The 16,140-nt window shown below is 37.0% G+C and overlaps 1 protein-coding gene across 1 annotated transcript in view; it reads right to left on the minus strand.

Moving 5' to 3' along the window:
- Positions 1-16,140, minus strand: part of CIR1 (corepressor interacting with RBPJ, CIR1) — a 38,152-nt gene that overhangs the window by 11,819 nt on the left and 10,193 nt on the right. The window contains exons 4-7 of the mRNA XM_026492531.4: positions 16,049-16,059; positions 15,898-15,962; positions 15,467-15,515; positions 14,239-14,356 (exon numbers count right to left, since the gene is read on the minus strand). Coding sequence (XP_026348316.2) covers positions 14,239-14,356; positions 15,467-15,515; positions 15,898-15,962; positions 16,049-16,059 — 243 coding nt within the window. The remainder of the gene's footprint in view (positions 1-14,238; positions 14,357-15,466; positions 15,516-15,897; positions 15,963-16,048; positions 16,060-16,140) is intronic.

Raw genomic sequence — 16,140 nt, forward strand, 5'->3', positions numbered from 1 at the left:
AAAAAAAAGGGCTGATGAAAAGACAGAAGAGCAGCATGTGGAAGCTCTGTTGCAGAAAACTTCTATCAGTGCTATGGTTTAGTGTAACATCCTTCAAGGAAATTCAATCAAGAGGGAAAATTAGGTAAGGAAAAGAGCATTCACAGACAAATCTTTGTAGTAAGTGTAAAATAATACTTTCCTCAATTTAAGCTATTTATTCATTTTCATACTGAATGAAACACTAAAAACTATGGTGTAAACAGGACTCGTAGAGACATGTGAAACGTACCTACCTAACACCATTTTAGCCATTTGTGGTATGACTGGTTCTGAGAGCGAGGCATTATACAGAAAAATAAATTTTGTGTATGTCAAAACTATCCAGTAGCACTCTGTTGAATTTGAAATTTACTTTCATTAAAAATATGAAATTTGCCATATTATATGAAGTCAGTTCCAAATATTTTAAAAATTTTAACTAAGTTAAAAAAAATGGTAGAACAACTTTAAATATATAGCAACTTAAGCCTAAAAAACCAAAAGTCAAATAATTAGTACAATATGAAACTAATGTTAATAAATTTAGACTCAATGTTTATTCACTATCATGTTGCTTTAACAACTTTTAGATTTTGGTACAATATATATAAAGAGCTTGAAAGTCCTCCCATCCTTACAACAACAAAGAGCTGAAAAAACTGAAAATCAACAAATCTTCTTAGAGGTATTAGAGAATTGAGGCCACAGGATAAACACTGCCCCCAAAACACGAGAGACAGGCGATACAAAGAGTCACAGTTTAACACGACCAGAAACCACCAATGCAGTCAGTAACTATTAGAAATCCTTAAAAGAATAATATACAATTGTTGGACTGAGCAAGGACTAGCTTGAGAACTAAAAACACTTTTATGAGTTTTACTTTCAGGAGCTTCATCAGGTTCTCACTGTAAATATAATCCCCTTATATTTACCTTCCAAGAGGAAGAAGGGAAAAGTAACCATTCTGAAATATGCCCAGAGCATTTTGTTGTCCTGAACATATGCTCACTCTCAAGGGAAACTATTTTACCAGAGCCTAACCTACATGGAAAAAAGGAAGCTGAGAAGTAGGGAAAAAAAGCTGAGAAGCACTTGTGAAGGTTACAGGCCAGGGGCATAGGCTCACTAAAAGGGTGAGACTTCGGAGCACCTGGCTGGCTCAGTTGGAGGAGCATGGAACTCTTGATCTCAGGGTCATGAGTTTGAGCCCCATGGTGGGTGTAGCAATTACTTAAATAAATAAATAAAACTAAACCTTAAAAAAGAAAAGAATGAGACTTAGTCATAGGATTATTGAATGATTCCCCTTTCCCTATATCTTACCACCACATCAACAGGGCTCCTGTATAACAAGAGGAGATTACAACTGAAGCAAGGCTTAGACTATTATATGTTATAAAGAAGCAGTCTGTAGGGGAACCAGAAGATAACAGGGGAGACAAAAACAAGGACACGAGAGGAAATTTAAGCCCCTGACATCTATAGCTAAGCAAATTGTAAATACAACCTAGCTCCTAGCCAGATAAACTAAGACCTCACGCTAAAGACCTATTTACCTCAGTTTCATCTACTTGATACTTCGTGTCTAGCTTACAACAAAAAATAACAAGTACGTTAAAAGACAAATTAAGCATAAGAATCAGACTTAGCTATGATGGAAATTCTGGACTTACCTGATTGGGAATTTAAAATAAGACTAATATGCTAAAGGCTCTAATGGACAAAATGGACAACATTAAAAATAGATGGGTAATATAAAGAGAGATAGAAACTCTAAGAAACTCTAAAGGAAATGCTAGAAGCAAAAAACATTAACAGAAATGAAGAATGCCTTTGATGAGCTCATCAGTAGACTGGACATGGCTGAGGAAAGAAGCAGAGAGCTTTATATGTCAATAGGAACTTCTCAAACTGAAAGCAAAGGGAAAGAAAACAAAAAAAAAAAAAAAAAAAAAAAAGAAAAGAAACCAGAATGTTCAAAAATTGTGGGACAGTTACAAAAGGTACAACATATACACAACAGCAATATCAGAAGGAGAAGAGATAAGAGAGAGAAAAGAAGAAATATCTGAAATGGATGAGAGTTCCCAAGACTAATGATCGACAACAAACCAGATTCAGGAAGCTCAGAGATCACCAAGCATGATAAATACCAAAAAATCTTCACCTATAACATAATCAAACTGCAGAAAATCAAAGACAAAGAGAAAATCTTGAAAGATTCCAGGGTGGGGGAGGGGGAACCCTTACCTGGAAAGGAACAGAGATAAAAATTACATCATGCTTCTCTTAAAAAAACCATGCAAGCAACAGGAGAGTAAAGTCTTTAGTGTTGAAAGATAAACCTACCAACACTGAATTCTGTAACCAGTGCAACTGTCCTTCAAAAGTGAAGGAGAAATAAAGACTTTCTTAAAGACAAACCAAAATTGAGGAACTTGTCACCAGCAGACCTGCCTTGCAAGAAAGATTAAAAGATGTTCTTCAGAGAGAAGGAAAATGACACAGATCAGAAATCTGGATCTACATAAAGAGCATTTGAAAATAAAAGATAAAATATTTTTTCTTGGGGCACCTGGGTGCCTCAGTCAGTTAAGCATCTGCTTTTGGCTCAGGTCATGATCCCAGGGTCCTGGGATTGAGCCCCGTGTGAGCCTGCTTTTCCCTCTCCCTCTGCTCCCTTGCTCCGGTTCTCTCGCCCACTCTCTCTATCTCAAATAAATAAATAAATAAAATCTTAAAAAAAATATTTTTTCTTATTAACTGATCTAACATAATATGTTGTTTGAAATGATAATAGCAACAATATATTAGATGATTATAGCTTATGAATAAACGTATGACAGCAATGTTAAAAGGGACAGAAAAAGGAATTGTATTATATAATAGGAGCTGGTTTACTCTGTTAGCAAGTACTGGTACTACTTGTGAAGTGGTACAGTGGTATTTGAAAGTCAACTTAAACTAGTTGTAAGTGCATACTGCAAATTCTAGAGCAACCACTAAAATAAAATAAAATAAAATAAAATAAAATAAAATAAAATAAAATAAAATAAAATAAAATATAAAATAAAAAAATAAAATAAAATAAAATAAGTACAGGGGCTCCTGGGTGGCTCAGTCGGTTAAGTGCCTGCCTTCAGCTCAGGTCCTGGATCGAGCCCTGCATCTGGCTCCTTGCTCAGTGGGGAGCCTGCTTCTCCCTCTCCCCCTGCTCCAGCTCTCCCTTTCCCTCTCTCCCTCTTTCAAATAAATAAATAAAATAAAAATAAGTACAACTGATACGCTGAGAGAAAATGGAATCATATAAAATTATTAATTAAGCCAGAGAAAGCAGAAAAAGAGCAGAACAAAAAAATAAAATAACAAGGACAATAAATAGAAAATAATTATAATAGACCTCAACCCAATTATGTCAATAAGAAATATAATATTACATACATAAGAACCAACTACATGTTGTCTACAACAAACCCACTTTTTTTTTTTTTTTATTTTAAAAGCAGTTTCTATGTCCAGTGTGGTGCTTGAACTCACAGTCCTGAGATCAAGAGCCACACGCTCTACTGACTGAGCCAACCAGATATCCCAACAAACCTACTTTAAATATAAAAACACGGGCACCTGGGCGGCTCAGTCAGTTGAGTGTCTGCCTTTGGCTTGGGTCATGATCCCATGGTCCTGGGATTGAGCCCCGCATTGGGCTCCCTGCTTGGCACACAGCCTGCTTCTCCCTCTCCTTCTGCTGCTCCCCCTGCTTCTGCTCGCTCACTCTCTGTCAAATAAATACAAAATAAAATATTATATATATATATATATATCTTTATATATCCACATATATAAAGATACAGATAGATTAAAGTGATGGAGAAAGATATACAACGCTAGCAATAATAAAATAAAGCTGGAGTATCCATATTAATTTCAGACAAATCAGATTTCAAACCAAGCAAGGATGAAGAGACAATTACACAATAAAAAAGGGGTTCATTCTCCACAAGACATAACAATTCCTAATGTGTATGCATCTAACAACAGAGCATCAAAGTATGAGGCAAAAACTGACAGAAATATTTTTAGAAATAGACAAATCCACTACTCCAGTTGGAGATTTCAATGCCCCGCTATCAGAAGTGGACAGATCCAGTGGGCAAAAAAAATCAGGATATAGTTGAATTGAACAACACTATCCTTCAACTGGATCTAGTTGACATCTATAGAATACCTTATCCAACAACAGCAGAGTATACATTCTTCTCAAACTCATAAGGAACATTCACCAAGACAGACCACATTCTGGGCTATATAACATACCTTAACAAATGCAAAAGAACAGAAATCATACAAACAATGCTCTCAGACCAAATGGAATTAAACTAGAAAATAACACAAAGACAGTCAGAAAAAGTATTTGGAGATTAAACAACACACTTTTAAATAACACATGGGTTGAATAAGTCTCATGAGAAATTTTTAAATATTTTGAACTAAATGAAAATACAACTGCTGTGTAATTAATAAAGACCTTGGCTGGACTCTGTCCCCAGTTCCTGGGAGGGAGGCTCTAAATCTTTGAAATTTCTTTTTTCCTTTTTTTTTTTTTGAGAGACAGCATGCACGTGTGTGTGTGTGTGTGTGTGTGTGTGTGTGTGTGTGTGTGTGAACTCAAGTGAGGGGAGTCGCAGAAGGGGAAGCAGAGGGACAAGCAGACTCCACACTGAGTACAGAGCCTGACGTGGAGCTCAATCTCATGACCTGAGCTGAAACCAAGAGTTGGACGCTTAACTGACTGAGCCACCCAGAAGCCCAAGGTTGCCTTTTAATTTTGTTGACTGTTTCCTTCACTGTGCAGAAGTTTTTATCTTGATGAAGTCCCAATAGTTCATGTTTGCTTTTGTTTCCTGTGCCTCCAGAGATGTGTCTCGTAAGAAGTTGCTATGGCCAGGTCAAAAAGGTTGCTGTGTTCTCCTCTAGGATCTTGATGGTTTCCGGTCTCACATTTAGGTCTTCCATCATTTTGAATTTATTTTTGTGTATGATGTAAGAAAGTGATGCAGTTTCATTCTTCGCATGTGGCTGTCCAGTTTTACCAACACCATTTGTTGAAGAGACCATCTTTTTTCCATTGGATATTCTTTCCTGCTTTGTCAAAGATTAGTTGACAATATAGTGTGGGTCAGTTTCTGGGTTTTCTATTCTGTTCCACTGATCTACGGGTCTGTTTTTGTGCCAATACCATACTGTCTCGATCACTACAGCTTTGTAATATAGCTTGAAGTCCGGAATTGTGATGTCTCCAGCTTTTCTTTTTTTTTTTTTTTAAAGATTTATTTATTTATTTGACAGAGACAGCCAGTGAGAGAGGGAACACAAGCAGGGGGAGTGGGAGAGGAAGAAGCAGGCTCCTAGTGGAGGAGCCCGATGTGGGGCTCGATCCCAGAATGCCGGGATCACACCCTGAGCCAAAGGCAGAGGCTTAATGACTGCGCTACCCCGGCGCCCTGCTTTTCTCTTTCAAGATTAACTTTGGCTATTTGAGGTCTTTCCTGCGTCCATACAAATTTTAGGATTGTTCGTTCTAGCTCTGTGAAAAATGCTGGTGGTATTTTGATAGGGATTGCGTTAAATGTGTAGATTACTTTGGGTAGTACAAACATTCTAACATATTTGTTTTTCTAATCCATGAACATGGAATGTTCTTCCATTTCTTTGTGTCATCTTCAATTTCTTTTGTAAATGTTCTATAGTTTTCAGAGAACACATCTTTTACCTCTTTGGTTAGATATTTCCTAGGTATCTTATAGAACCTTGAAATTTCTTGAGTGATAGGAGTGTCTGTTATTCATGATGGGACCTGATAGCTTATATTGAGTTGACTCACAGTGAGTGCCTAGATAGGTTATGCTAAGGAGATGAGTCAGGACAGGGCTGGCCACACTAGAAAGACCAGCCATGTAAATGGGTTGGGGCTTTGAGTCACATGACATTAGCCTGACCTCTGGAGAAGGGAGAGGAACTAGAGAGGAGTTCAGCTATACAGCTAATAAGTTAATCAATCATGACTTTGTAAATAAGCCCTAATAAAAACTCTGGCTTAGATGAGCTTCCCTAGTTAACAATACTCTGTGCATAATTGATGCGCAAGGAGGGTGATGTGCCTAGACTCCACAGGAAGAGGACACTGGATGTTAAGTGTTTGGGATGGTGGGTAGAAGAAAGGCAATTTTAATTGTGTAAGTGTGAAATTTAAAGGCAAAGAAAATGATACTAAATCTACCTTCTTTGCTACATACTGTATGATTTCATTTATGAGATGTCTGGAATAGGCAATCTACCAAAAAAGTAGAAAGTTGATTAGTGGCTGCCCAGGGCTTGGGGAGAATAGGAGCTGGAAGGTGAAGGGCTGAGGGGTTTCCCTTTGGGGTAATAAAAATATTCTAAAATTAATTATGGCGATGGATGTACAACTCTTGTGAGTATACAAATTCAAACCACTGAATTGTACACTTTAAGGCATGAACTGTATGGTATGTAAATTTTAACTCAATAAAGCTGCTAAAAAAACACCTGATCAAGAAAATGAAAAGACAGGCAACAGACTGGGGAAAAAACAGTTGCAGGAGACACATCTGGTAAAGGACTATTATCTAAAATATACAAAGAACTCTTAAAACTCAGCATTAAAAACAACCCAATTTAAAAAATGGGCCAAAGGCCTTAACAGACACCTCACCAAGAAGATACACAGACGGCAAATAAGCATATGAAAAGATGTGATGCACCATATACCATCAGGGAAATGCAAAATAAAACAACAAGATACTACTACACACCTCCTATAATGGCCAAAATTCCTAACATTGATAATGTTAAATGCTGGCGAGGATGTGGATAACAGGAACTTTCATTCATTGTTGATGGGAATGTAAAAATGGTATGGCTACTTTAGAAAATAGTTTGCCGGTTTCTTATTAAACTAAACATACTCTTACCACACTATCCAACAATCATGCTCCTTGGTGTTTATGGAAAGGAGGTGAAAACTTATGACCACACAAAAACCTGCACGTGGATTTTATAGCAGCTTTATTCATAACTGCCAAAACTTAGAAGCAACCAAGATGTCCATTAGATCAATAATATGCAGTATATCCAGCTAATGGAATATTATTTAGCACTAAAAAGAAATAAGCTATGAAGTCATGAGGAGGAAACTTCAGTGTATATTACTAAGTGAAAGAAGCCAATCTGAAAAGGCTACATACTGTAAGGTTCCAACTACATGATCTTCAGGAAAAGCTTAAACTGCGGAGACAGTAAAAAGTTAGTGGTTGTCAGAGGCTAGAGGGAAGGGAGGGATGAACAGACAGGGCATAATTTCTAGGGCAGTGAAACGACTCTGTATGATACCATAATGGTGGAAACATGAAATTATACCTTTGTTCAAACCTACAGAATGTACAATGCTGAGTGAGTCCTAATGTACACGATGGATTTTGGGAGATAATGATCAGTGTAGGTTGATCAATTGTAACAAATGCGGGGCGCCTGGCTAGCCCAGTTGGTGGACCACGCCAACTCTTGATCACAGGGTTCTAAGTTCGAGGCCCGTGTTGGGTATAAAGATTACTCAAAAATAAAATATTTAAAAAAATTATAACAAATGTACCACTCTTGTAGAGGATGGTGATAACAGGAGAGGCTATGGATTTGTGCAGGCAGGGTGCTCTCAATTTTTCTCTGAACCTAACACTTCTTTAAAAAAATTAAGTCTATTAAGAAAAAGCACAAACAAAAAACAAAAGGATTAAGTAGGAGGCACACAGATATATGTAACTATTAAATCTATTAAGAAAGCAAAAAACAAAAACAAAAATACCCCTCTTACCTTGAAAACCCCCACTGCGGATTTGAAAAAATGTTTACTTTCAGTATACAATAAACACGTAAGGACAGATGTAAGAGTGAATGATAAGAATAAGGGCCAAAGAGTATGGGTAAAAGGTTGGTGGGCAGGCCATTTAATTATACTGTAATATAAAAATATTTTATAAAAATTCAGTCACCATTGAAGCTTGCAAGTTTTTTTTTTTTTTCAAAGATTTTATTTATTTATTTGACAGAGATAGAGACAGCCAGCGAGAGAGGGAACACAAGCAGGGGGAGTGGGAGAGGAAGAAGCAGGCTCATAGCGGAGGAGCCTGATGTGGGGCTCGATCCCACAACGCCGGGATCACGCCCTGAGCCGAAGGCAGACGCCTAACCGCTGAGCCACCCAGGTGCCCCGAAGCTTGCAAGTTTTACGTGTAATTCTGATGTACTTAGAATTCATGGAAACTTACAAAGTTAAAGATGATCTTATCGGTAGAAAAGAAATTCTAAACCAGCTTAGCCAAAAGAAGCATTTTGATTGCCTAATTTAACTTTGTAAAGGAGAAGTAAATCTTATAGCTGGTCTCTGTAAACCTCACAGCTGGAACATTCTAACAGCACCTTGCAGTTTCCAGTGATCAAAGTAAGTTACTTTATATACTAAACTAAGAATTTCATAATAGAAATAATGCAACACCAGGGGGTGTGGTTATCATGAAATAATTACACTCCTGGGAGATTACAGGCACAAGACTGTACCCCAGGGGTGTGATTATCCCATGATAACCACATCCACTGAAATTGCATTATTGCAAAAATAATCTCTATTCACTGGTGAGACATTATTCAATAGGTGATTTTTTAAAATGGAAAGATTTTTTAGCTTGAATCAGCAAGTGGATTAGGAAATTGGCCAGTTTATTTTTCATTGCATTCAAATTCAGAATACAACATCTTTATTATCTGCTTCCCTATTTGATATAGTAGAGTTTTTTATTTTGTTTTTGCGAAAACTTTAAGAGTTTCTCTTAGTGTTAGTTAAGTGGCACTGCTAAATTCAGGTCGAACTGCAAACATATTAACTGAGCAATAAAATTTTAAATAATTTACTTCTATGTACAAAACTTTCAATTTTTCTAAAATAATATTCACTTAAAAATTACAAACGTACAACCAGTGTTAATATATTAATATATTCGTCTACTTCCTGCCATTTTTCTACAAGTAGCTGTCTATAGATAGCAAGAGAAACACGGGTGGAATCCAGGTAGCTACTTTGTTTTATAATCTGCTTTTTTTATTTGGCCAAATGTTTTCAACAACATCCATATCATTAGGAAATCTTCATATCATATCAATTGTTCTTTCCGTACAGCTGAAGCTGATGGTTCTCAACCGTGACAGTGCATCAGAAATAGATCAGTAACTTTCATCATCTTCTGTGGTATCACAGATGGTGAAAGTTACTGATCTATTTTTGCCATAATTTTATCACAGAATTCAGTGCCTTGAGATATTCTCAGATGAGTAAAATAGAGGATTTAAGAAATGAAAAAATATCCTGTGTATTTACCAGTATTTGTTCTCACACATTTGTCAGTTTCAACGGAAAAAATGGAAATGGAAAATTTCCTAATGCCTTTTTCTACAAAGAGTGAGGCAAAGAATTAATTCAGACTGCTAGTTATTTCTCATCATGAACATACCATTTACAAAATACCAGTAACTCTTTGCTTTCTTTAGCTGTTCCAACTATTCTGAAAATAAATTTAACATAGGAGTACGAAGGAAAACATTAGCCTTCTGAAGGATCTCATGAGATAGTCAATGTCTGTAAAGCATAAATTTTAAGTTTCTTTCCCAATTTTAATCACACATTTTAACATAAAAGTAAATGAAAGTCACTTGTAATTACAACAAATTACTAAACTATTTTCATTCTTTCATGTTTCCTTCCAGTCCCAATATATATGCATGTAGTTTTATATTATCAAAACCATAATATAGATTCAATTAGTATTCCTTAATTCACTAAATATATCAATTTATTTTGCCTTTCCCCTAGTGCTGGATATTTAGTTTATAAGAGTGAAAAATTAGAAATGATGCTGAAATGAACATTTCCCTTAAAATAAAAAAAAAAAGGATTTTCATCACATTACCACCTTTTCTTCTCCACTCTACTTTCTCCTCCACTGTATATTCCAAAAACAATATACACCACACCACACAGGGTATTCATTGGCATCATTTTTGCCTAAACCTGTTTTCCCAAATTTACAGATCATGACCATCCTCTAGGGGTGAAATCTCAGACTCCTCTCAGAACTCTGATTTGATAGGGGCTTGGGAGCCAATATCTGTCTTTAACCAAAAAAAAAAAAAAAAAATTTTTTTTTAAGAGAGAGCATGGAGACTGGGGAAGTGCAAAGGGAGGGGGAGGGAGAGAGAAAGACACAGAGAGAGGGAATCTCAAGCAGCCTCCCCGCTGAGTGCAGAGCCCAGCACACGCAGGGCTCAACCTCACGACCCTGAGATCACAACCAGAACCGAAATCACAAGTCAGATGCTTAACCAACTGAGCCACCCAGGAGTCCCCCCTTATCACTTTCTTATAAATTCCTGGAAGGTGAATTTCTAGGTAAAAGGGTATGAATGTTTTTAAGGCTTTTGATACATATGATCAAATGGCTCTTTAAAAAGGTATTCCAATCATGGAACATTGCATCAAAAACTGGGGATGTACTGTATGGTGACTAATATAACAAAATAAAAATTATAAAAAAAATAAAATAAAAAATAAAAAGGTATTCCAATTTATCAACAATAGATTAAAATGTTAATTTTACCACACTTGCTTCAACACTGGATGTATACTTCTTTTTTTTTTTTTTTTTTAAAGATTTTATTCATTTATTTGACAGAGAGTGAGATAGCCAGTGAGAGAGGGAACACAAGCAGGGAGAGTGGGAGAGGAAGAAGCAGACTTCCTAGCAGAGCAGGGAGCCTGATGCAGGGAGCCTGATCTCCAGGACCCCGGGATCACGCTCTAAGCCGAAGGCAGACCCTTAACGACTGAGCCACCCAGGCGCCTCTGGATGTATACTTCTTTTAAACCTTTACCAAATTTGGTAGCAAGAAGATAATATATTATTTTAGTTTCATTTCTTTGGTTATTTTTTTTTAAAGGTTTTATTTATTTGACGGAGAGAGAGAGAGACAGACAGAGCACAAGCAGGGGGAGCAGCAGAGGGAGAAGCAGGCCCTGCTGACTAAGCAGGGAGCCTGACGTGGCGCTTGATCCCAGAACCCTGAGATCATGACCTGAGCCAAAGGCAGATGCTTAACTGACTGAGCCACCCAGGCACCCCTATTTCTTTGGTTCCTAATGCTGTTGAAAATGTCCTCATAGGTTTAATGGACATTTGGAGTCCTCCTTTTCTAAGCTACCTATATTTATGTCTTTTGCTCTTTTGCGTTTGTATGTTCATCTTTTTCGTGTTGACTTGAAAGAACATTTTATATATTAGGGATATCGACTATAGTATTTCAATAAAGTTAATACTTTTTTTACCCTCTACCACCCCACTGCTCAATTCATTTAGATAACGGAGAAACAGTCACTAATTTGTAGACATCTCAAGCTTGGTTAAAAATATGTTAAGACTTACCAGGAGCCAAAAAAATGAGCATTTTTCTATTTAGTTCACTTTATTTTGAAAAAGTTCATTTCATTGAAGAACAGTACTACAGTATAACCCCACCATAAGTGGGCTCCAAAAACTTCATATAAAACGATTACTTTTAAGTTTATGAATGTAAATGGATGGTGGAGAAGACATAATAACCAGCTCTGTTGTATCTGAATTCACCATTTCCAATACTTTTTTTTTTAAGACTTTATTTATTTGTCAGAGAGACAGAGAGAGCACAAGCAGTGGGAGTGGCAGGCAGAGCAGGCAGATGGAGAAGCAGGCTCCCCACTGAGCAAGGAGCCCGATGTGGAACTCGATCCCTGGACCCTAGGACCATGATCTGAGCCAAAGGCAGACACTTAACCGACCGAGCCACCCAGGTACCCCTCACCATTTCCAATACTCTCAAAAACAGGTAATAGCACAAGTTCTTTTGGTTGTTGTTATAGACTTTCTAATATAGAATCAAGACAAAGCAGGTCTATTGATTACTAAATAAAAGGCTAAGTCTGGAATCTATCCTACTCATTCTCTCAGAAGCAGGATCAAAGTAAGATGAAGCTGGGGAACAAAGACAGCCATTACCACTGCCTGCCCCTAGCTAATACAGGAGTCATAGAGTTGTAACACTGGAACGAAGGAAAAATGAGAAAGATGTAATCCCTTCCAGAAAACACATATACCTTTCAGATATAACACCAAATTCTAGGACTACTAAAATTAGTGGTCAGAAATATTTGACCCAACGGGTTCTTCATATATGACCTAGTCAACCCCCAAGTTCTTCGGGGCTTTATTTCTTTTGGGACCTCTCTCTTCTTTCACCAGGTGAGTGGGGGCAGGGGAGGAGGGAACATCAGTATGTGGGTTTTGTTTTTTTTTTTAAAGATTTTATTTATTTATTCGACAGAGCTAGAGACAGCCAGCGAGAGAGGGAACACAAGCAGGGGGAGTGGGAGAGGCAGAAGCAGGCTCCTAGCGGAGGAGCCTGACATGGGGCTCGATCGCATTAACGCCGGGATCACGCCCTGAGCCGAAGGCAGACGCTTAACCGCTGTGCCAGCCAGGCGCCCCCAGTATGTGGGTTTTAAGAGTACCTGCACTGTGGAATCAGTGGGACGTCCTTTTGTTAGAGATTGCCAGACCAAGTTCTGTACCAACATTCTCTCACCAATGAGCAAATAGTTTCCCTCTATGTAAAATGTGGTTTCTAAATCTTCTTTAGAGCAGTAAGAATTAAAAAAAAAATCAATAGTAATATTCTGTCTGTGTACTTCTCTACCCATTCTAACATCCATAACACCATAAAAGAAACAGTGTCAAGGGGCTCCTTGGTGGCTCAGTCGGTTAAGCCTACAACTCTTGGTCTCAGCTCAGATCTTGATCTCAGGGTCGAGAATTCAAACCTTGCACTGGGCTCCACTTTTAAAAAAGTCTATCTCTGTCGAATAAATAAATAAAAAAAAATCTTAAAAAAAAAAGGTTCTCTAGCTTCTTAAATAATGCTGAAAAATCTCGTGAGTTATACTATCATCCTTATTTTCAGATGAGTTGAAGCTCATAAAAGTGAAGTAACTTGTTTTAGATTACAGAGTTAAGCAGGTTATTTTTATTTATAATTATTATGACTTACAGTTGGACTGGTGTGGCTGTCTCAATAATATACTAATAAGTCACTAATAAATTTAAAACTTCTCAGCTTTAACATGTGAGAACTCAAATGATCCAAACCAAATTAGACCAATTTTTCTAAGTCATCAATAATAGGCAGGAAGGTAAATAACTTTCAAGTAAAACTCAATTTTAACATATTTAACATTTCTTTTTTTAAAGATTTTATTTATTTATTTGACAGAGAGAGACAGCCAGTGAGAGAGGGAACACAAGCAGGGGGAGTGGGAGAGGAAGAAGCAGGCTCCCAGCGGAGGAGCCTGATGTGGGGCTCGATCCCAGAACGCCAGGATCACGCCCTGAGCCGGAGGCAGACGCTTAACGACTGCGCCACCCAGGAGCCCCCATATTTAACATATTTTTAAACTCAGTTTTGATTTTACCTCTGAACTAAAAATGATGCAATTGCTGAGTCTTCTAGTTGGCCTACATTTATAATTCTGGAGGACATGAATATGAGAAATAACCATTTCTTCCTTCTATTTTTAGGTTACTAACCTGATGAAGTATGCTCAATACATCTTTTACCTTTTTCGCTTTTAAAGATTTTATTTATTTACTTGACAGAGAGAAAGAGGGAGAGAGAGAGCACAGGCAGGTGGAGGAGCAGGCAGAGGGAGAAGGGAGAAGCAGGCTCTCGCCCAATGTGGGGCTCGAACCCAGGACCTTGGGATCATGACCTGAGCCGAAGTCAGACACTTAACCGACGGAGCCACTCAGGCATTCCTATCTTTTACCTTTAAAATCAAGTTTATAGGGCCCTGGGCTAGAAAAATTAAATTCTAATACAGAGCATTTCAAAATCAAAATATATTATCAGAGTTTCCCATTGATCATATTTTGGGTACATGACTTAGTCCAAAAAAACCAAACCAAAGGAAAACAAAACCCAGAGAAATTAAAGAAAAATGTTATCTTTCCTTGTTTGTCCTTGATACAAATTCTAACACAAACATAATTCATGTCTAGTGCTTACCTGAGCCATCAGTGGGAACTGAACTTGCATTGATTCCAGAAAGACCAAACAGAGGACATTCTCGATCTGTGTTGACATGACCCCATTTGTGACATTTAATGCACCTCACATTTCGAACCTGAGAAATAGTAACCATTATTTTAGTTATTAAGATAGTAAAAATCTAAGTTCAAATCCCTACTCCTTGTTAGAGTTTAAGTTAAATTACTGTCATTTTTTTTTTAAAAGATTTTATTTATTTATTTGACAGAGACAGCCAGCGAGAGAGGGAACACAAGCAGGGGGAGTGGGAGAGGAAGAAGCAGGCTCCCAGCGGAGGAGCCTGATGTGGGGCTCGATCCCAGAACGCTGGGATCACGCCCCGAGCCGAAAGCAGACGCTTAACAACTGCGCCACCCAGGCGCTCCTAAATTACTGTCATTTTTTAAAAGATTTCCAGTGAAAGACTACATAACTATATTTGGTAATTTAACATAAATACTAAAATCTTTTATAAATTCTGCCTAAAAGCTAAATTGAATCCTATTTCTTTTTGACTGTTACTTGGTGGCAATAAAAAATGTCATCCAAAAAGAAATGGTAAAATACCAAAAAGGAAATACGTCATGGCTTAGTCTTAAATTCTCTAATTTTTAAAAGTTAACCTTTAACGTTTCTGTTTCCTAATCAGGGGTTGGCAAACTTTTTCTGTAAGGGACCAGATAGTAAATATTTTAGGCTTTATGGGCCAGAGGTCTCTGTTCCAACTCTGCCAATGTAGCAGGAAAGTAGGCACAGATAATATGTAAATGAGTAAGCAACGCAGGATTCCAAAAAATGTTATTTCCAACAAGAATCTGGCCTTCTGGTGATACTTTGTTCCGGTTCTAAACAAATAGTTTTACATTGTTTCTTAACCTTGAGCTAATTCTCCAAATTCCTGAAAACTGAAGAGACCCTTATCATTATAACCCTCAGTACAAAACTTTGATTCCTATCTTTTTTTTTTTAAACAGGAGAAAATCAAACTTAATAGGCATATGCACAGGGAATCCACATGGACATGAGAGTCCTGATTCCTATTTTATTAGTCTGCTACATTTAACATTTTCTCCCCTAGTCCTTTTACTATCTAATACAAATCAAAACCAAAGAGCCCTTGTCAGTTTATATACCTTTTGGACAACAGTATAAAGAACTATTTATTAAATAAAAATTATTCTTACAGAGTAAAATATGGGTCACTTGCCTGAATACCAAAAGGCTGATCTCTGATGTTCATGTCATCTTTGGCATACCTATTAAGTAGAGAATATGTACAAACACAAAATTAAGAACAATTTAATAAACTGAACAGCAGTTATCCTGAAAATGGTTTTATAGTTCTAAATATATTATAAAATATATAACTTCAATAAATATACAGAACTATGAAATCTATTTAGCATTTCCAAATACCACTTCATCATTAACTGTCCAGTTTGATGATTTGTAATTTAAAAAAATGGAAAACTATATAAAATTAAGTCTATGATCAAGTAAATTAGCTGTATAAAACAAATCATGTAAAATACCTTTCACATTAGTTGCCTACACTAGTGAACGAAAAGGCAACACAAGATGGGATATTAGATAAAGTTAGTGATACATATTTCATCTTAAAAGAAAACTGGCTCTTACTTTTCCCGGGGGGCTCCTTTCTGCCATTCAAATTTGTATTCGGTCTCTCCTTCTGTTTCTTCTTTCTAAAAACATTGAGAAGTCTTTCAATTTTTCCATAAAATTACAATCTATTGCCAAGTAAATCCAAACACAGAAAATAGTACTTTACCTCTTTGTTTTCTTGATTGCATATCAAAGATATGGGAGAAAAAAAAGAGCTTAAGTTAAAAACTTCAACATTAAAGTCTGCTATCATATACC

The sequence above is a fragment of the Ursus arctos genome, unplaced genomic scaffold (assembly GCF_023065955.2).
Source record: "Ursus arctos isolate Adak ecotype North America unplaced genomic scaffold, UrsArc2.0 scaffold_1, whole genome shotgun sequence".
In the NCBI taxonomy this organism is placed as follows: Eukaryota; Metazoa; Chordata; class Mammalia; order Carnivora; family Ursidae; genus Ursus; species Ursus arctos.